Raw genomic sequence first — 23,235 nt, forward strand, 5'->3', positions numbered from 1 at the left:
GTTTGACAATTGAAGGAGTTGGTTTATTATGGAAAATGCAACATTTTTACACCCAGATTACTTGATATAAGACAGTAATAGTCTGTAGCTTTTCTATGCTAGCACTCATGGGAGATGTAATATACAAGGTGTAGTACAAAAATATACAATGTATTATTGCGTTGTCAATCTTTTCCTTATCAATCACTAGTTTTTTAGCTTGTTTGTCATTAATTAACCCTGCAAAGTGGGGTGAAATGTCGGACATTAAATAGTTAAAAACTTTTTTATTTTTAGATTTTTATTTAATCTACATGTATGAATTTAGGCCTAACTACCAAATGACCATTCCCAAATCAATGACCTTGAAATTTTTACTTGTTAGTTTTTTTTAATAGGTATTTTTAGAATTTTCCTTCTAATAATGGATGTGGTAATGGATTATTTTTCTAGAAGCTTTTTCAATCATAGAACATGAAATATTACTTGAAAGATACAAATTTTAAGTGTTAAAAATTAGTAAATTTGTAGGGTAGAAATCATTTTAAAAACTTTAAGTAACAGTTACAGGATAACATTTATTGATAAAGCCTTTAAAACATTTTGTTGTTTTTAATTGTTAACAATTGTCTTCAAATACGAAATCTCTTTAATTCTATAGAACTTGGTTACTTTAATCAAGTAGAGAATCCTTAATATGTTATAATCATGCTCAGTACTACTATTATACAAAACAATAACATAGATTACTGATTAATGCTTATAATTGCTATTGCTTGAATAATAACACCTAAACATAATAGGGTACTTCATTTTCATAAAAGATATCAAATCCTCCATTATACAATTATAGATCGAACTAAATTGTTTGTTGAGCAATATAAAACATTTAATATCTATCTAATTTTTATAATAAAATAACAAATCTTTAATTTTTGCTAATAAGACCTAAACCATGTAAATTTGCAATTGATTCTGCAATAACAAGGGCACTTTGCTTTGTATATCCACCACTAGTTAACATAACAATAGGAACTCTTCTTTCCCTTGCCTTCATAAATACCAACTCATCACGTCGAATGACACCCTAAAGAATAAAAAAAAAAAAAAAAAAAAAAAAAAAAAATCACTATTAATATAAAAATAATAATTTTCCATGAGAACAGAACTATTTTAGAAAATTAGATTCTATTTATTGAACTGTTTTTTATTACAAAAGATAATAATTCTATTCAGTAAGTACAAACCAGCCAAGCAATTAATGTGTATAAAACCTATTACAGGATAAAATCAATTTATAATATGGTGAAAAAAATAAAAAATAGTGATCAGAAAAACAAAACAGTGAAAACAAATTTAAAATCATTGAACAAATATCAATCATTTTATTTACATTATAACAACATTATGCCATCAGAGAATTATCAATTGCTTGTTGTTGTTTTTTTTAACATAACATGCAAAGAAACTGATCAATGATTTCTCCAAGCAACATGGAGAAAAGGATGAAATGAAAATGGTGAAGGAACATTGTACTGAGAGATTGAAAATAAAAATTAAACTATATTATTCTAAATTAAAAATAAAATAAATAAGCAATGGATACATTTTTCATTAACATATTTTTCTCAAAAAAAAAAAAAAAAAACATGGAAACAATAATGGTTTTCTTCATAATTATTATAAATGAACTATGAAAATGACATTCAATAAAATCATTAGTTTAAGTTAATATTTAATTTAATACTTACAATGTTTTCTTCTTTTACAGTTATTTATTGAAACATTTTAATCATAAGTTTAATGAAATAAATGAATAAGTTTAATTTCAAAAATAAGACATCTACATCATAATATCAGGGATTTGTGGGTTGGGGTATAGATCCCAGAGCCTGGTTTGGAACATTTTGGTTTTGATTCCCATCTGGCACAGTTAATATTTATTTCTTGGCGGTCACGAGAAATTAATCTTGATACTCACACCTTACTACGCGGCAGTGACTTTGGTAGCCACCAGGGGTTGGCAATACCAATACATCATAATATTCTGTTAGAGGACAATATTCAGTAGAAGTACAACAATGTTCCAAATTTGGATGTATCTTTATCAGGACTCTCTAAATGTTTTAGCCAAAAAACCACATAGACTCCTCCATTAGGTCCCAACCTAGTACCAAGTATAGCAAACTTAATTACAGTTAAAATATTCAGTTTCATTATGTAGATCACTTATTGTGCTTCTTAATTGGCCCTTTAAATAATAACATCGGATTATTATTTTATATGACTTAGTTAATTTTAAATTTTACTTTGTAAAATAAACTATGGAGGACTGAAGTTAGTCGGTGAGGCAATAATAATATTTCTTCTATCTCGAACTATTTAATAATAAAAAATAATAACATTTTTTTCATCAGAAAATCCCATAACTGTTATCAACTGTAAATATAAAATAGTAATTTACATTTTTGAAAAAGCTTTAAATATTAAAAAAAAAATCAGATAAAGATTAAGTCAAAAGTGAATTTCAGTTCTAGAGTTGATGCTTTATTAAGTATTTAAAGATACAAATTAAAATAATACCTGTGGAGTGATAGAAAGTCTGCCTAAAGTATCACCTTCTAATATATCAGTACCAGCATTGTAGACGAGTAAATCAGGATGAAAAGCACGTAGCGAGCGCTCTAAACAACTGTCCAATAGTCAATAATTAAGAATTATGTAATAATTAAATTCATATAAAAGAAATTATATTATTTCTATATAATTATAAATAATTAGTATTTTTCCCTAAATAAATGTTCCTTGAAAAAATTCAATTTATTTTTAGTAAGCAAGTACTCTTTTTCTTAAATAGTTGTCAAAAACACTGATAAAAGAGCATACCATATGAAATACAAAAAGGCTTTATTTCAGATTTTTTTTCTCAGGTATCACTTAGATGTGCCATGAGCATATTTGTTTACAACCAGAGACCACTGGAGGGTTAATGAGAAAATTCGTTATTCAATTGAAGAGCTTGGGGGAAGTATATGATAAGCCACATAATGCAAATTGTTTAATGGAGCAGTTTGGAAAAAAGTTACAATTCTTATTTAATCTTTAATATATTATACATTTCACAGTATTGTAGGTAAATATGTTGGAATTATGATATTAAACAAGATAACACTATAAATATCTTTGTGTAGAAATAAAGACACATTTTGCACAAAATTATAATAGTCGTCAAACTTGTGGTTTATATCATTCTTGCCCCAAGTCATTCAATTAAATATTTCATAAATCATTTTTAAGTATTGTTCCTATAGAGTGAGATTTCTGAACAGACTAGTGTGGTAAGAATAGATAAGATTACGTGGTAACTTTAGATTAACTTAAGCACAGCCGAGCGGACAGGTTAAAATTTTAATATAGTTGTAAAATATCAAAATTAATGCATTTCATGCTAAGCAATAAATTGTGCTATTGTATACCTTTCAACTTTATCAAGATATTCAGCATCTTGAGTGTAATAGTGTAATTCAATTTTACAATGGATAGCCTTTTTAGCTTCAGTATCTTGAGGATAAATTCTGCTGTTATAAACATCCATTATAAACACTTTTGAGTTTCCAAGAAAGTCTCTTTCATAACCATTACCCTGAAAATATAAAACTATTAATAATGTGGTGAACATTACAATTATTATTTAATAAAATTGGACAATTACTTCATGATACTTTAATAGCTTATAATTGTTCAAATATTTTATTTGAATAATCAACTGATTTAGATTAATATTAGAGGGTGAAGTTAAGTTTAATCATGAAGGAATAAATAATGACCTGGTAATGGTGATGAATTTTATCTTTTTAATCCTTAAAAACATAAATGATAAAAACTACTTCCAAATTCAGTATGTGAATAATGAAAGATTAAATATCAACTATTATTATACTTTTAATATTAACTTTTAGATAATCATATCTCAACAATAATCAATAAAATTACAGTAAAACCATTAAACACAATTTAGCTCACCAACCATAAAAATAATCAAGATCATCAAAAATATATCAATTGGTGTTTTAATTCAAAACATTAAAAGGAAGTCGTATTGATAGCGTTTTAAGGGGTAAATATAGATTGAACAAGTAAAATATACCTGATGTGCATCCAGGTCTACTATCATGATTTTTTTTACTTCATTTGGACGAGATTTAAATAAGCTTTCAATCATGAGAGTTATGTCTGCATAAGGACAGAAGCCACCACCTCGGTCTTTTCCGCAATGATGGAATCCACCACCGATATTTATAGCCCATCCTCTATCTACAGCAAGCTGACCAGCCATCATACTTCCCCGAGTTTGATATCTAATAAAATAAAATATAATAACTGAACAAAATGAATTTTCATATTAGATTATGTCCACTTAAGTTAATATTTCACTAAAAGCAAAATTCTGACAAAGGGATTATTTTTAATACAATTTTTACATACTTTCCTATGTCGGCAAACAAATTATATAAACTAAGTAGCAAAATTAGAACCATTTCACTTTAATTATTTACTTAAAACCTAATTTTAAATTTGGATGGTATTTTGAAACAGTTAAGCTCTTGCTCTTGTATTTCTGTCTGATGTTTCAATGCAATTTTATAAAACCCCAAGCCATTCTGAAAACCATATTCTAAATAGATAATAGTGAGCTGAACCAATAGATAATACAAAATTAAATTTTAATGTGAATATTCCTGGATGACAAAACAGTTGATCAGAAGAAATTATAGATTAATGTTTAAATAAAATACTTTTAATAATAAGAAAAAAGTCATTAAAGAATCAAAAAAAACATAATGTTGACTAAATCAAAAAAAGTCAAATAACTGAAAATTTAACCAGTATTTAAAAATCTTTACCACTTCATTGATAAATGAAAATCCTTAATTTTTTCCAATTTTTCAAGAAATTGATACTTCATAGCATTTAGTTTTCTTTTGTTAAGTAATTTTAAAACTTAAATAAAATACAGCTTACCTCATAGGTCGTAAATAACATCTTTGAATAAATATATTTGGAAGGAATGCCAACAATGGAATCTCAGCTATACTGGCAACATTCCATCCCCACTAAAAATTAAGCATGATGAAAAATTAAATACTTGTTTATAGTAAGTAAGATCACAAGTGCTATTACCTTAATTTAAATTGAACCTAATGTTAACAAAACATCAAAAGTAAAGTAACTTTATTAGAGTACTAAGCTTCTATTTAAAATAATGCATGACATATTCAAACAATCTGATAATAAATTTTTTCAGTTCAATGCAATTACTATGCCCACAGAGCACATAAAAAGCTCAAAAGATTACAATAAAGGTGAACTATAAATATGGACATTATTACCTTTAAACTATTAAGATATCTTTGAGTGTGCACTAGCAGCAAATCTTGTATAGTAGCTTCTTCAGGTAAAAAGATCTCATTGTCATTTAATGAAATTAATTCTTTTAAGCGCTGTAAATAAAAACTAAGTTTTATATAATTAAACCTTGAACACATTTATCATACAAAAACAATCATTAATGTGATTATGCAGCTTGATACAAAACATTCATTGGAATTGCCAAAAATATTAAGTAAAATTAAAATTCTTAACAGAAGAAAGTTTTCAAGTTTTAATGACCAATGAGGCTTAAAATCAGTGAGAACAAGGATGTAGCAAAATAAGATAACAAATGATTAGAATCATTTGTGGAAATAAACATAACAATAAAAACAAATTGAATGAATAGAAAAAGTGTCAATTACCTATACGACTACATTTCCTTCCAACAAAAACAAAACATAAAGCTAAAGTTAACATCTTATTATCTGCTGTTTTATTCAACTAATGTTCAGTTATTTGCTTTAGTTTTGTTAAGAATTCAATTAGCTTAATTATGAATTATTCTTGTTCCTAAGGAATATTCAGCAAGTAACAGTAATTAAAGGGCTTAAGATTTTAAAATAAATAATTCAGGCTGGCATATGAAATATTATTTAGTAAAATGAAATATTTGCATTAAATAAATAAATTATTTTAAGCTAATAGGACAAATTGTATACATATCTTACTTTGTAAATATTTTCCCATTTAGCAGCATCAAAGGGGTGTAATTTCTCAACACCACAAAAATGTACGTTATAAGATTTTGAATAAACTATAGGCCACTTCTGTTGCTCCTCACATGATTCACTATCACACCTAAACATGAATAGCAATTCCACGACAAACCTCATAATAGTGATGGGATCATTAAAAACTTCATAAATAAATATTAAAAGGTTTAATTTAAATATTAAGAAGGAAGTAAACACAATTTAAAGAAAAGCACTAGAAAAATCTATTATTTTACTTTTTTTATTTAATTCTTCTCAAGTCAATCATATTTTACTCAACAAAAACAGCAGGAACTGTTTAAAATAGGTCTAAGACTTGAAAATATTGAACATTAGATTTACATTATACTTCTTTAGTAATCTTTATTCTAAAATAGATAATAATTACATATAATTTTAAATTAAACTTCAGCTGATATAAGAAATTCATTACATCAAAGTGAGTTAACTAAAGTAAAAAAAAAAAAAGACTAAAATAACCTAATTTTCATTAATCTACAACTATTAATCATTTCAGTTTTTTAAACTAATATTAAGTATTTTTAAAACCAAGGTAGGTAAACAAAGTCATTGTTTATTTCCCATTTAATCTTTAAAAGAAACATGTTATAAATAAAAAGAACCTTGTTAATTATATCTTTATTATTCTCTATTAATTAGGTATCAATTTTGAATTCAAAGAGATGGTCAGGGTAGCATTCAAGATTAATACAAAATATATTAAAAATTATATAATGAATACATATGTTTCATTTTAAGGACAATGTTTCAATTCCTTGATCATTGAAACTAAGCTAACAAAACAACCTCATAAAAGAATAAAAAAAAACATAAATTTGGTAACATTTAAAATTTGATAAACCAATGTGGTGCAATTTTACAACTTTTTTTAACATCAGCAAATGTATAGGCAATGTAACCAAATTTTGAACTTGTATTATCTTTAAATCTATATATAGTATGCTATGAATCTATATTTTACATCACACAGCATTGATAAATGGTCATGTACAACTCATTATATAATAACTTTCTCCTTTCTTCAATCTCTGAGAGAAACAAGACATACAAAATAGATATTAGTAGATTTCTTAAATCAAGCACTTCTTTAACCTAAAAACTACTAAGCTACAAATCAATAAATAGCTACTCTAGGTTTTCTCTTTAGGAAGTCTGGTAAGTCAATTCATAAAATTTTTTTGAGGTTAATGAACTACCAATTGAATGTAATTTATATAAAATTATCATATTATAGTACAACGTTTCGGGACCACTGTCCCATATTCATTTACTTTAAACCTCATAATTTTTCATAAGTTAAATTTCATATAGGAAATAATGTCACATCTAATAAATAGCTACGTTTTTGTAACATTTATAAGGCAGGCTGACACATACATGGCACTACTAGTATTAAATCCAAATGATTTTTAGTTAGCCCTAGCCTTCAAAGGCTAGGTATATAAATTTGACCGCTGTCGGACAATTAGTTTGTAAAATAGATTTGTGAGATATAGCTATACCTAGCTAGTAATAACAGTTGGGCTAACATAGAAAACATTTTTTCTTAATTTTTTTATAAAATTTGATTTTTATTATTTAATATAAGTTGCCTTCGAGGGCGATACAACGATTATAGCGGTCATACAATTTTTTAGTAACATTTTTATAGTATGATTTGTCTTTAACCTCAATTTCGGTGATTACCTCTTCATTGCCGCTAAATTTCTTTCCAGCGAGCATTCACTTGAGGTCTGAGGACAGGAAAAAGTCGCTGGGGGGCAGATTGGAGAATATGGTGGATGCGGAAGCAATTCAAGGCCCAACTCATGAAAGTTAGCCACCGTTTCTTTGATTTGTGACACGGTGCATTGTCTTGATGAAACAGCACTTTCTTCTACAAATGGGGCCGTTTTTTCCGCGATTTCGTTCTTCAAACGCTCCAATAACGCTATGTAATAGTCTCTGTTGATGGTTTTTACCTTTTCAAGATAGCTGAGGAATATTATACCATACGCACCCCAAAATACTGATGCCATAACCTTGTCAGCCGACTATTGCGTCTTTCCACGTTTTGGAGTTGGTTCATAACGTGTATTCCACCCGTCTGACTGTCGATGGGACTCCGGTGTGAAACGATGGAGCCATGTTTCATCCATTGTCACTTATCGACGCAAAATTTCGGGTTTATTACGATAGAACAGCTCGAAACACTGCTCAGAATAATCAATTAGTTGTTGTTTTTTGTGGATTGTGAGCTCGCGCGGTACCCACTTTGTATAGAGCTTTTGCATTCATAATATGTCCAACACGTTTCTTATGATATCTTTAGAGTCTCAGCTATCTCTATCAAATAAAAAATAAAATCCTACCCCCTACATAATCCACAACAGCGCTTATTTATCCCTCTTTCATCAGACTTTTGGTGTACCTCAATGCTGTATCCTTGGTCCTATATTTTATAGTTTTTACAGCTGACATCCCAACCCTTCCCAACACTCTCCTCACCAGTATGGTGATGACAAATGTCTATTATCTGTGATTAATAGTATCCCAAACCCTCCAATCATGCATCATCATCCTTGAAGAATGGTACCAAAATTGGAGGATTAAAATAAATCACATTTACCCTTCCTTATAACTGCAGTATCCTTTAATAATATCCCCCCCCTCTCAAAATCCTTATATAAGACTAAATAAACAGGAACCTGCTCTTCCACTATTGCAACGCTTGCAAGACAAACGGTCTTAACTTCCAACTAATTACAAAAGACTCATTTTTATGACTATAATAAGGCCTATCTGGACTTAGGGAGTTAAGCTTTGATGCTCCACTAAACCATCAAATTCCTCTTGTATCAAATCCTTACAGACCAAAATCTTTCATGCTCCTTACTTTGTCACAAATCAAATAATCAAGCAGGACCTCAATGTTCCATATGTTGCCAATTTGGCCAGAACCAGATACCAATATTTCCATGATAAACCTCCTAACTACCCAAACCCACTTGTTTTTAACTTGGCTTCTCCTTCATTACCTGATAATCCTCATACGTATCTGAACAGAAGATGGCATCAAGATCTTCTCCTCTAGAAATGTTATTGGAGTTCTATCAATGTGTAGATTCTCCACCTATCATGCCATTGTATAACTAGCATCAAATTTAATGGTTGAATATATTTTAATATACTTGTAAATATCAATAAATATAAAAAAAAAAAAAATATTTACTTTCATAAATCTTCATAAGTTTGACAATATTACATTGTTGTAGGATGAAATTGGGTTGTTTTTTGACAAATATCCATAGTAAATGGTGGACTTCTATAGTTGTCATTTGTACTTAATAACTACATTTTCTCCAAAGGCAATAGGTAGCAATAGATTATTTTTTTATTATTATTAAGCTCTAAGGCTTAAAAGTAATGTTCATCTTGATAATTCATTTATTATAATCAGGCAGGAAGTGATTTACATCAGAGGATTAAAAGAAACAGATAAATTAAACTATTACTAAAAAGGCAAAATAACTAAATAGGTTAAAAACTAAATTAATATACACTACACAGATCGACAGAGACAAATTAAGCAATTTTTACAACAAAGCCAATTAAAAATAAACTTTTATAAAACAAAAATTACTTAAACCTATCAGTACTTCCTCAATTCAAACTAATACATATTTCTTTCCATTTTACTCCAGTCAGAACATTCCATAAATTACATTTCTGATTAGAAGTATATATATGATGAATAATCACAATTTTATCCATAATTTTTATTTTTAGTAACCATATTGCTGATTCATGAGTCATAATAGTGCTTACTATTAAAACATGTTGCCATGCTGATAATTAATATTTTTTTTCCCGGCCAAGACTCCCCATTGGAGTCCTATACTGCCTTACCATGGTTGAGGGTCAAAGTTTTTCATTTTGTGGGACCGCCACTCAATGAAAAAAGTCAACGCCCCAGGCCAGATTCAAACCGGCACTGCCAATAGACATCAAATTGGTAAGACGGTGTCTTAACCATTGAGCTACGGGCGGCCCTCATGCTGATAATAATAAACTGTAGGCTGTTAGTCATGTCTAAGTTCAGAAAAGTCTTTATATTTTTATCAGTTTTTCATTTAACTAACTCATTTATCCAATTCTTCATTTAATTAACTCATTTGCCTTCCTTAAGCTGAAACACGAATCTAAGTCTAAGAAAAAATTAGAATAAGAAATAATCACAGAATCACATCAATCACAGGTATGTGATTTTTGATTACCTAGAGATATGATAATTATTTTTTTTTCCTTGGACATTTTGATTTTAAAATTAATGTATTAACATGAAATCAGCTAGTAAAAAAAATATCTCCAATTATTACATAAACAAAAGTTGGATGGTTTTGCAAAACCAATTAACACTAATACCATTCTTCTTTGAAAGTTTTCCATCACCTTTTCTCATCCGGGCTTTGGACCGGCAATGGCAGGTTTTAAAACTTAAACTAATTTTTTCAATCAGGCATAAAAATGCCAAAGAATAAGAATTAATAACAAAGAAAGATGTTTTGATGAAGTTAGTATATTAAAAATCAATGATTCAGACCAGGGTTGTCCACTTTATAGCCTGCATAGCTTATTAGAAAAAAAAAATTACTTTGAATCTCCTTTTTGAAAGACATTTAATAATTTAATACAAACAAACTTATACCAAATATGCTGGTTTATAAGTTAGTTAAAATAATGTAGTGATTTATAGTTTATTTTATAGGCTGATATCATTAATGGGTTTCATAATAAGCTAACAGTGTTCAAACCCATTTAGGAAAAAAAAAACTTAATACGCTTTCCAAGCTGTGTACGGTTAGATTCAGTTTCAAAGAAAACGATTTTTCAAGCTGCAGTTCCTAAATCACAAAGGAATAATTAAGGAGTTAAATACCAGATTTGAGGAAATGAAGTCTCAAAAGTAGTCTAATGCTATGTAATCATCACCTTGGAGCTACAACCAAAGATCAACAATAATCTAACCTACAATTTGAATTATGTGATGTGTAAGCTGACATGTTTTTTAATGAACAGGAAAGAATACACTCATGATTTTTCAACTTGTTTCTTAAACAGAAATTCCCAAACTTGCGAAATTTAGGACAAAAAATATCATCAATATTCAGAAACACATAGTGAGTTTTCCTCGATGAAGTTTATAAAAAACTGAAATAAAACTTTCTGATGTGTCTTTACTTCATCTCAGGAGGTCTGCTACAATGGAATTAGAGGTGGATAAAAATTTGTTGGTAAACGCAGCTGGTCGACCATAATGTTCACAATATATATTTTGATTTTCATTGTAATGTTTGCATCGATTGATAAATGATAAAAATATTTTGTCTGAATATTTTCCTTGTTTAATTATAACAAATACTTGGCTAATTTAAAGAAATATTACTACTTTTGGTTTTATTAGTACATTTTCCAAACACACTAATTTATTGATACTTTAAAGTATATAATTATTATATGGCCCACAACTTTGTTTAATTTTGGCCCAAGAGGTAAGGTACACCGTGTAAATTGGACAACTCTGATTTAGACAATGTTATTTGAGCTTATTATATATAGCATTAATTGGCAATTCCAACACATGATCTAGTATGTAATCTTATCAATATCAAAAATTTAAACTGTTATTTAATTCAATTCAGGACCCTATATTATGCTTATATCACTAATTATAGATTTAAAAATATGACTTTTATAAAAATCAAATGTTCTTTTACATAGCTGGATATTTGATAAAAAATGTTTAGAATATATAATGATTTAAGTTTTATGATTGTTTAGGGAATCTCATCTTGTATATGATATGTATATATGATTTTATATTATTAGAGCCCATGTTTAATCATAAGTTATCATCAGAAAAATACAGAGAATTGCCACTGTATGTGGTATCCAATAGAAATATTCATAAATTTTTAAAAATGTACAACCTGTTCATCTCACTTATCTAACTAAGTAAAATAGAAACCTGTTTTATAAAGCAGAAAAAAACTCCTTAAATTAATTCAGTGAATAGTGGACAGACCTATGTACCAGTTAATAATGAAAAGCTTGCTGCTAGGGTGATTCAATATTTCAGCTTATAAGAGGCCTCCAGTAAAAAAAAAAAATGTTGACTTCGTGGGTATTGATTGTATCCATCCCAAAGAATTTAAAAGAAAAATTAAGAGGTTACCAAAGAACTTTAATCAGAGCTTGACTGTTCAAATTTAGCTTTTCCAGAAGAATCACTTTCTTTATTTAGTGAAGATAAGTGGAGTTTTATTTCATTGGAACATAATTTTCAAGTACCATAAAACATACAAGCAGAAATTCAGAGTTCTGATTATTACATCATGCTCTTATCAGACCCCCAAGACATAATCATTTTCTCCGACTTAACCAATTTTTTTAATAAATAATGAAACATCTTCATTTCGGTTCTTATAGGAAAACTTGAAACTTGTAACATAAAAAATTAGAAGATAATTAACAAATTAAAACATGATATTCTTTTTTTAACATAACAAAAACCAGTATTACCAATAGAATGATCTGATAGAAGTGCTGTCTATTAGTATCATTACAATCAAAGCAGTATAGAAACACAGGTTCGACTTTTGGGACCCATGAGGTATTTCTGGAAGGGAGTTATTTCCTACACAGAATCCACTTAGTACCTACTAAACATGAGTAGTAGTTGGCAGGAATCACATTCTAACCTCACTGTCTCTAAAAGTTTACTGTCATCAAGATAGCAACTGATTTTGAGAGTATAAATGATTCACCAGGTCCCTTTAAAGACATGCCTTACCTGAAAATTGTATTTACAATTGTTATAAATTTTATTAGTTATGCTTGTTGATTTCTGGGAATAACTTAAAAATGTATGGTCTATATCTCATAATCTGCCTCTTTGAAGAATTTTACAGGAATATGTGAAGAAAATATCAAGAATAAGTTAGAAATCCAAAATGGTATTTCTGACAAACGTAACCTCAGTTCTTTTAAACTGTAAGTCCAGGTGGAAAGCAGGGCTGACTTTGCTTGCTACTGAGTTAGAGCAACAGGGAAATGAACTGGCTGATATGCTAGTGAAAGAAGGTTCCAAATTGCCTCCAATCACCGCACAGAGACTAGAGGAAGTTGAAACCATTAACAAAGCATCGGTTCAGCAGAGGTGTAACGATGAGCAACCAGACTTCAAACCGCAGGATCCATATTACCAACTTTCCAGAAAAGAGCAAGTCCTGATATTTCACATGAGAACTGGACATAACCGGCTCAATGTTCACCTCTATAAAAAATTCAAAATCGGTCCTAGCCCTCTGTGTGAAGGACAGACATCCGAGCACGTTCTCCAAACATGTGTCCTAATGGAGGAAAAACGGAAGCAGAGATGGCCTGAACCTACTGACTTAGTGACCAAGCAGCATGGCAACCTGGAGGATCTCGAGAGTACCGTTGAATTTATTTTGTCATTCCCAGACTTGCCCATTTGAATGGGAAGTTTGAAGAAGAAGATAATTTTTACTTTCCAGGAGAAAAAACTTTTTGATGAATGATACATAGAAATCAATTAAATTTGATAGATATAAATTTATTTATTATTGTTATACATATTTAGTTAATTATAAGCTTTATATATTGAATTTTGGATGTTTTTTTTTTATCACCTACTATTTCTAATATTCGAATATATGAACAGACTTTTACTCCGATCAGCATATAATCAATGACCTACTTAGTTAAACTTAAATATAAAATTCTAACATTTCCTCATGAAAACAAAAGCCTATGGGTTAAAAAAACATATCTGATCAATAATGTTAGTATGTGTAATAAACTTTTAAATGTCAGACAGCATTAATAATGTTAATAACAAAATTATAATTAAATAATGATTACTTGCAAAGAGAAGTTTCATCATCCAAGGAATAACCTAAATTCAGCAAATAGGAAGTACACTAAAAAAAAAAAACTGAAATAACCATTATCTTGTGAATCAAATTTTGCATAAACTGCCTTTTTGAAGACTTTGGAGCAAAAGTACAACAAGCCAACCTATACCATCAGCCAAATCAGTTATAAGTTTAGGAATTCAATACCTAAGATGCATAACTTCCTCATGATTATAATTCTTTAATGGACAAGTGAAATATTACAACGATTATAGCTTTCCTTATGAAGAAAAATAAAGTAAGCATGCTTATTGATAACATTACAAGGAAAAGTTATGATAATTTCTATCTATTCCTTGAAGAACATAGCAGCTTATCAGTTGGGCTAGATAAGGACAGTTGAGCTATCCTTGATCCTGCTAACATTTGAAGGAAAGGTTGCACACCATAAAGTTGTTCCCATAACAATCAATCAAAGCTTTGCAAAAAAATAAATAAATAAATAATGATAAATGCGCAACCTAAATTTACAGATAATGAAAATGCAGTAGAGGTTAATGTAGAAATAGGAAAAACACAAAAAGAAGATACAAAGGTAAACAGAAACACTCTTAAGAAAATAAAAACTATTGATCACTCATGCACTTATATGGAATCATTTACAGGGAAAAATGGTTGTTGGTTCCCTCATTATGATTATCAAAGTTTATTAATCATGGAATACAGGAGAGGTTGGTTGGGGTTACACCCAGAAATAAAATACAACAGGAGACACATAAATAAAGGTTAGTAAACCAGAAGGATTTATATTAAAAATATCAATCATCCTCTCCTAAATACCACCAACAAAACTAAATTTAGCCAAGTCTGACTTATACAACTGTTTTACTGTTTATTTTTCCAATGTTTTAGGCTAGATTGTAGGAGGGTGAAAACATTTTTTATTCATATTTCTTGACTTTAATGTTGATTATTGAGGAAATGGCTCATTTCTCAGAGACAATAATAATGGGATGTTGCTGCTTAAAAATTGAGTAGTTTTAGAAGTGTTTAAAGCAAATTGGGTTTTTTCAGTCAGCAACAAAAAAATAATTAAAAATAAAAACTCAAGAATGTTACTGTCATAAGGTTACTTCCAAAATCTAGTGAGTAACTGTATGCTGGAGGGGATAGTTACATTCAGGAGTGTCCTAAGATTCCTGTAATTTTACATAGGAAAAAGAAATGTAAAAAGACTAATTAAATATTTTTAATTCGAACTTTGAGTTTACTCAATGTATATGAGAAACACCACTACGATCTTCATTTCACAAAAGCTGTAAACTAGACTGTTTTTTTTTTTGTACAGCTTTAGAAACACTATGAGGAAACAGCATTTACCATTTTGAATATTGCCTGTATGTGTTTTTATCTGTATTTTTTGTAAACTATTTTTCTGTCCCTATTATTTTTATTTTTGTAAAATATTTTTAGTTATATTCAATATTCAATACTCAATGCACTCAAACCCAGAAATTTTGAGCAACTTGGTATAACATGGTGCAAAAACAGCCTTTGATGATGAAGAAAATTCAATTTTTTCGAGGGAAATAAAAAAAATATTCTTTTACAGATACCACTGTACAAAACAATCTCCAGAGGGAGGGCATTCATAATTCCTACTTATATTATTATTAATGCTTTAATTAGATTATGTCTGCCAATTTCTCACGAAGCTCTCTCAAAAGAAAAAACAACTGTCCCAACGGATCCTTTTCAATGAAGGTCAGGGTTATAGTAATTTGTTGCTTTATGTACGAGTGAGTTTTAAAGTTCCCACTGCTGGAATTGTTTAGTACGGCAGTATCTTTTTATAACATTTTGGTGAATCTATAATCATTTAAATTTGCTGTTGCTTTTAATTTGAACAAATTCCAATGGGTGTCAGTAATAGGGTCACTGCATTCCAGTGAAAGTTGAATGAAATTGCTACTGAATAAAATTTATAAGGTGCTAAAATTTACCTGGACAATGTGACTGTAAGTGGTAAAGACCAAGCAGATCATGACTATAACTTAAACAAATTTCTAGAGGTAAGGAGGAAATACAACTTTAATATAAATAAAGAAAAATCTCATTTCCATTTCAAATCAATAAATATTTTTGGTTATCTTATAAAGAACAATACCTTTCGGTCTGATCCCGACCGACTCATGCCCTTGGTCGAATTCCCTATTCTCAGCAACATGACTTCTCTCCAATAAGCTCTGGAAATGTTCTCACATTATTCCAAATGGGTACCTAAATTTTCTGATAAAATTCACAGATTAGTTCAATGTTATAAATTCTGCTTAGAATGTATACTGATCAAAGATTTAATTGATCTATGATCTGTAATTATAAAATCTTTCATGTTGAATGTCAAAGACAATATTCCGCTATGTGTGGAAACTAATTTAACAAAAGTAGCAATTGTTGCCATTCTTACTGAAAAAAACAAAAGGCCCGTAGCTTTTTTTTCTAGAAATCCATTCAAGAGTGAACAATACCACCCTGCAGTTGGGATAGGGGCTTATGCCATTATAAAAGCCTTTAGTAGAAAATGGCAGCATTATTTAACTGATCGAAAATGTCAACTAATTACAAACCAAAAATCTACTTCATGTATGTTTATTACTAAGCACCAAGGAAAGATTAAATATGCCAGACGGCATTTGGAATCAGTTCCTTATAATTATGACATAATTTATGGTCCAGGTAAAGACAATGTAGCTTTGAACACTTTGTATAGGGTGTAGATAAATTACTATTCCATCACTATTCTCTGGTTAAAACTCAAAACCTCTCTTACTTCATTGAAGAGATAAAACAGACTATTTACGGCAAAACGTGTGCAGAAATCAAGTCTCCTTTCTAAAAACAACAAAGTTGCCTAATTAAAGCCACCACTCTCTTTGAACACTTCAGCATCATTTTTAAAAGACCTTTACCCTCTAATATGTCTCGGAAGTACCTTTTAACCATCTATGAATATTCAAAATACCCTCTTTTTTGTACCTCGTAATGACCAGTCATCCACTACAGTTATTAGTGCATTCAATAAGATTTTCACTCCAATTGGTTATCCATCTCACATTCATTCAGATAGAGGCAAGTCTCTCACATCAAAAGAACTCTGAGTAGCCACCAGTAGTACCACACTATAAAATTCTTGTGGAAATGGACAAATCAAGAGGAATAATGGTATAATATGAAGAACCATTAGCATAGCAGTCTTACAGTTTCAAAACATTTCAATGGGAAAAAGTTTTATCTAAAGGGCTGCATTTGATCCTTTTGTACTCTGTACATGTTAACCTGCATGAACGTATGTTCTTTCTCAATAGAATCCTATTCCGGGTTAATGGTTCCATCATGAATCACAAAGTGCTTTTAAGGAATCAAGTATGACAGAGTATATATGACCCACTAATCCAAGAGGTTACTTTACTCAAGGCTAACCCGGACCATGTTCTTATTAAAATACTCCATGGCAAATAGACTACAATTAACTTAGGACAAGGTGGCATCTACAGAAAACCAACCTATTCTAACTATGGTGAGGGATCCAGTTTTCATTTTGTGGGACCGCCACAGAAATGAAAAAAGTTGACCCCCCCAGTCCAAATTCAAACTGGGCACCGATGCAGTCACTTAACTCCTTCAGCTACACACAGCCTTTCTTCAGACTGTACAAGTTTAATGAGTGATATATTTGACAAAAGATATAACTCAGTGTCTGAACTCATACTAAATGTTATATTTCTGACCACACCCTCGACTATAATTTCCTAAAAATAAAGTTTATTTTTGTACTATAAACAAGAATCTTTCTTATCAATGCATCTGTTGACTAATTCAGTATTAAAATAAGTAGTAAGTAATTTAAAATTAGTTTTATAAATTTATTCAAAGTGAATTGGGAAATAATAATGAAAAAATGAATGATAGGTAAGTTTTTCCAGCACTAAGTTCAAGTTAAACTCACATTTAAAGTAATGAAAACTATTAAAATATTAATAAAAGACATGTTTTACTAGTGTAGGACAGAAGGTATCATTATGATTATTTTATAGCCGAACATGTTGAATTAAGATAATAAATTAGGAAACAAGTATAAATGTATAGTAACACAGATTATGCAAAAGATTACTGCCAAGGCAGTCAGATTGAGTTGTAAGTAGAAAAATACATAGATACGAATATCTGTTTTACAATAATTACCTGTTATGGTCTTCAATGTTGAGACTACCAAGACCAGTTAATTTTGAGTGATTTTTATAGAAAGGTTAATATGACTTTTAGATATTGTATTCAACAACAACTGATTATATTTATTAATTTTTCAACCCAATATACCCTAACCAATCAAATAAGCCTAAACAGAATGGTTCATCTTCTGGCACATAGAATAATTAAATATTTCAAAATAACTAAAAATTGGCTAAAATGAAAGCTGCTACAAGAGATGTTAAAATAGAGAAAACAAGAGACAATTAAAGTTTTACTAGTTTTTTTCACTACCAAACTAGTTTTGGGAATCATAAATAAATATATATGGAGAGCAAACAACCAACAATAAATTTATTAATGAAAGCAATAATAATGGTATAAAATTATAATGCATACTATTTCTAGCATGAATAACTAATTATTTAAGTAATTTTCAGAAAATACAGACAAAACAAATACTGTCAATTATTTATTACCATAGAACTAGATGACCAATCCAGTTTTAAAGGAAAGTTTTAAACGATATGAAAAAACAAAACCAGCATCATAGCAATCTCTTCGGTTTTTATTTTATCCTAAATCTTGATAATCTTAATATACGTACGTACATAGTCAATAACAGCCCAAAATTGATGGAAAAATTGCCTCTGCCAAACTAAAATATAAACAAACAGATGAACAGTTGGTAGGTTACATACAAATAACCTCCTAGAATATGTTTAGAGTAGAACTGACAAAGAGGTGTAAGTTGAATAATCTTTGATACACTCACTTATAAGAAGGATGACTATTAAGAGTATAAAATTGTAAATAAGCAGAGAAACATTTCGTCCAGTAAATAAATAAACGCATAAATATGTATGTAAATTTACATATATTACAAGACGACACATATTTTGATCAAACATAAGACTAATACCGAACAATACTATTTCTTTAGAAGCATTTAAACATAATTTATGATTATACATCGTATTACAACAAAATAATCAAATTAATAATGACTTGGATTACCGATCAGGGATTGAAGACTGCGTCTGGGGCGATGTATGGGTAGAAAAACTGTCTGGGATTCTGGAATAAATATTGATGATAGGATAATTACTTATATACAAGTCGACCAAGTACTAATAGTCGTTTAATTTTAGACGTGGCAGAAAACAAAATAAAATCCATATATTCACTATCATCCCCTCCCCCTTTGACATAATTTATTTGAAAGTTTGCTTAGAAAATAAAAACAATTGCAGATTCGAACTGGGTAACGATGTAAAATACACTGCATGAGTATGACTTCTTCATAATGTTCCAAAATAAAACGATTACTCAATTCCCAGTTTCAAAATCTGAACTCAATGGAAGATTTATTGTAGTAAAAAATTATGAAAATCAGTTCGAAATTTTGTGGGATCATATTGCGAGATCTATTCTACACACATTACTAGGGCAGACCCTCTATGGTTCGTAGAGTCCACAACCGCCGAAAGCCTCCGACCTAAGGAGCCCCCAATAGTAATTGACTTTTTTTATTATGTAAATATTTTTTTTTTAGTACACTACTTTATGATTAGTTGCAGGAGGGTAATTTTATTTTTGCTATAAAGCTTACGCGTGTGCGATCAATTTTTAGTTGTTGTCAAAACGCCGGTTAATGTTTACTCTCACAGCAGTAACATTCGATCTGCTTACGCTTTGGTGTATTTGTTTTTTGGGAAATTGTGGGGTTGAATGTAATGATACCTTTTCAATCACTTTAAGGTATCGTTTTACGATGTATGTACCTCTATGAAAGAGGAGGGGAAGGTTTTTTCGATAAGCATTAGCGGTTTGTTGTAACTTCATCAATTTTTCTAGAAGTGTTATGTTAGCAGAATCTTATCAGTCTGGCTTTTATATCTATTAGATTAATTAAGATGTTTTGAAATCAATCTGAAAAATTATGCCATAACGCAATATTTTTAATAATTATTTACAAATATTAATCTTAAAACCGGTCTTTATATTATCTTGTTTTACGAAATTAAAGCTATAATATGCCTAATTTAGCGAAATCTTTTTATATTTTCAATATTTTAGCCTTTGGTGCTTGCAATATACTTCGTGGAGTACCAATTCATAGTGAGATTTTTTTTTTTTGTATAAATATACATATATATATATATAGTGTTTTATAATTTACTGATTTAATCTAGTGTTAACTGTGAATGGCTATGAAATTCCTATTATTTAATTACTACTTGGTTAGTTCTTATTTGAGTTAGTGTTTTTCGAAAGTACCCTGTTGAACTTACTCTTCAGTCTTTCTGGAATATTATTTCAATGACATTTACCTGCTTTGTCAGCAAAAGTGGAACCTTTATATTAATAGGAACTTTATCTTATTGCCTGAATAGAGTTCACAACATTGGTTAGGCATAGTGTATTGTGTTATTACCTACCTCTCTTTCTTCCTACCATTTTCTTTTCCTAAAGGTAAAAATTAACTATTAAAAGCTACTCTTCTTTTACCTCACAGATTATAAACAAATCCATTATATTATAGTCATATTTAATCTGAATCCGAGTGTCCTTTCATTTTTATCGTTCAGATTAAATTTGATGAAGAATTTACATCTTTGTGGATTTTTGTTATATATTTTAACGAATAAATCCCGTTTCAGAGTAATCCTTTAATTTCAGTTGTTCCTTATCTCTATTATGAATCTTACATAGGTAATTCAATTTCTGTGAGTAAAACACTATTTTTTTTCAAGAAACACTTGTGCCTCTTTGTGATTAGAATCTTGGAATTACTCAAAAACAACCTGTTGGTCTGAAGCATTTTTTCTCACTATGTGCATTAATTTTGTTTACTAAGTAAAACTTATGGAATCGATTAAGGTATCACTACTTTTAATGTTATATATAATTCCTAAAGAAAAGGGTTCCCTATTAAAAATTAAAAGTCAGTGATTAAGTACTGTTGACAACTGTCAAATCTGGAATTTGTGCAGAATAGTAAGAGATGTTACTTTCAGTGTTAAACGTCTCCCCCATAATTTGGAAAATAATTTGGGATGAGTAATTATCAATACATCCTTTATTCTAAAACCCAGGTGTCTCCTAACTATTATCCTGCTAACTTTTGGGACTTAGCAGAGGCGTCAGTGTGGCCCTTGGGTAAAAAGTTTAGAGATCCATGCTACAATAGATATACATGTTGCTGCTGCAGTCATGAGTCAGTCAAAGTTGGCACTTTAACTCACTCAGCTACAAACAGTCCCCTAATGACATTTGTGTCCCAGTCCTTAATACAGTGCTATATCATATGTATAGTTTTTCACTTTCAAACTTCATATTCCCTTCTTCCTGGAAAACTGTGTTAGTTCAACCTTTAAATGAAATTTTAAATCTTTCCTCCCCTAAAGACTTCTTGTCCATTTCTTTCCAGTTGAACACTTTGTTCAAAACCAATTTTTAAACTTTATAGAAGAATGTACCCTCATTAACTCTCTCCAATATGGCTTCTGTCCTGGCTATTAAACACAATATGCTTTCCTTAAAATAACCCACAACCTCCAAATTGCCATTGAACATCCCAATCCCCTTTTAAAAATTTTCAAAGTTTTGATACAGTTGACTATAACATCCTGCTTACCAAATTCCAAAACCTCTCCTTATCGAATAATGCTATGTGCTGGTTCAAGTCCTTCCTTTCAGATTGGTCCTAGCATTTTGACATTAACATTTTTCCTCCTGTGGTGTCCGTCAGGCTTTGTCACTATATCCTACCCTTTTTATCATCTACGTTAATGACTTGCCCCTTCTCGTCTATCTCTCCCAATACCGTACATGTGGTCAAAGTGTCTAAACTACCTTGACCACTTATTACCTTTTAAAGCCCATAGACTCTTAGTCACATCCTTGATGTTTCCCCACCTTGACTACTTTTTTTATTTACTTATTTTATTTTTTTATTTTTGGTGGGTAGAGGAAAAATTTTTCATACGGCAAAGTGCAACAATAAAAGTTAAACAACAGTGTGAGATTCCTACTCACTAAAAAAAAACTAACTCTCAATTCTTCTTTACCACCCCTCGGAACCACTGTCAAATGTTACTTCATGGGGCATAAGGGCTATCTGCCTGCATCTTCTTTTTACATCTTATTTAAGCTAGGCCATTGCCTACCCTCTTCTTTTTCGCTCTTGTGCTCTGAACCTTCTACCAATTTGCGCTGCATAGTTTGCTAGGGCACTCCAATTTTCCTGCCCGGTCCTCATCAAGGTAACTAAATTTTCCGGAACTGATTTCCTGCCCAGTCTCATGTCCAGCTCTTCCTTTTCTTGAGCAAAGCCTGGAAAATAAAAGAATGAATGTTCCACTGTTTCATCCACGGACTCACAAGTTAGGCACGCTGATCCATCCTCCAGTTTGCAGCGGTCTAAGTAGCCCCTGAAGCAACCATGCCCTGTAAGGAGTTGAGTGAAGTAATAATCCATCTCTCCATGTTTCTGAGATATCCATGTTGATACAACGGGAATCACACAGTAGGTCCATCTTCCAGATGATGAAGCATTCCGGCGTCTATGCCATCTTTCAAGGATCTGAATTCTCTCTTTTTTTACTTATGTTGCCCAGTGAGCATCTGGCTCTTCTCGTTTCTTTCGGAATATCTGGCTGCGTTCTTTTTGCCAAAAGTTCTATAGGAGGCAATGTGTAATGACGCGCACAGCATTATAGGATACAGTTCAAAAATCTTTACCATGTCATCCAATCCTGCCATCAGGATCATCATTCATCTCAGATTTTCCTCAATTCAAATCCTATATCAATTTTCGAAATTTCTGTTCTTAGTCTTGAGATTTATATGCAACGGCCCAAAAAATAGTAGCTTTTGACAGATCTTTCCTCATCAGATCCTCCTGCCTTTAGAACTCT

The 23,235-nt window shown here is 30.2% G+C and overlaps 2 protein-coding genes across 11 annotated transcripts in view; one reads left to right on the plus strand and one right to left on the minus strand.

The window, feature by feature from the left end:
- Positions 1-537: 537 nt before the first annotated feature.
- Positions 538-19,029, minus strand: HDAC11 (Histone deacetylase 11). 10 transcript variants are annotated; one of them, XM_014432636.2, is made up of 10 exons: positions 18,925-19,029; positions 16,233-16,311; positions 12,708-12,978; positions 6,081-6,210; positions 5,370-5,480; positions 5,002-5,093; positions 4,127-4,337; positions 3,456-3,622; positions 2,563-2,671; positions 538-1,066 (listed from the first exon to the last, which is right to left on the minus strand). In XM_014432636.2, the coding sequence occupies exons 3-10, from the start codon at positions 12,746-12,748 to the stop codon at positions 908-910; spliced, it is 1,020 nt and encodes a 339-aa protein (XP_014288122.1). In that variant the 5' UTR covers positions 12,749-12,978; positions 16,233-16,311; positions 18,925-19,029; the 3' UTR covers positions 538-907. The 10 variants fall into 10 exon arrangements, with proteins under 10 accessions (XP_014288122.1, XP_014288120.1, XP_014288124.1 ...); XM_014432634.2 differs by having other exon boundaries at positions 16,233-16,354; positions 18,925-19,026; XM_014432638.3 differs by having other exon boundaries at positions 16,233-16,345; positions 18,925-18,981.
- Positions 19,030-20,208: 1,179 nt separating this feature from the next.
- LOC106688253 (glucosidase 2 subunit beta) overlaps positions 20,209-23,235 on the plus strand; it is a 44,010-nt gene continuing 40,983 nt past the window's right edge. Inside the window, exon 1 of the mRNA XM_014432631.2 lies at positions 20,209-20,434. Within this exon, the coding sequence (XP_014288117.1) occupies positions 20,350-20,434 (85 nt within the window). The 5' untranslated portion in view covers positions 20,209-20,349. The remainder of the gene's footprint in view (positions 20,435-23,235) is intronic.

Source organism: Halyomorpha halys, unplaced genomic scaffold, assembly GCF_000696795.3.
Source record: "Halyomorpha halys isolate HHAL.00 unplaced genomic scaffold, Hhal_1.1 Scaffold1090.1, whole genome shotgun sequence".
Classification (NCBI taxonomy): domain Eukaryota; kingdom Metazoa; phylum Arthropoda; class Insecta; order Hemiptera; family Pentatomidae; genus Halyomorpha; species Halyomorpha halys.

What these genes read in the sequence shown, in the direction of transcription:
- HDAC11 (XM_014432636.2), bottom strand. Translation starts at nt 12,748, where the DNA reads ATGATACTAATAGACAGCACTTCTATCAGATCATTCTATTG. An exon ending in AATGGGAAAATATTTACAAA is followed by an intron (nt 5,481 to 6,080) that starts GTAAGATATGTA and finishes TTTTATTTACAG; the next exon opens with CGCTTAAAAGAATTAATTTC. An exon ending in TAGACCTGGATGCACATCAG is followed by an intron (nt 3,623 to 4,126) that starts GTATATTTTACT and finishes TTATATTTTCAG; the next exon opens with GGTAATGGTTATGAAAGAGA.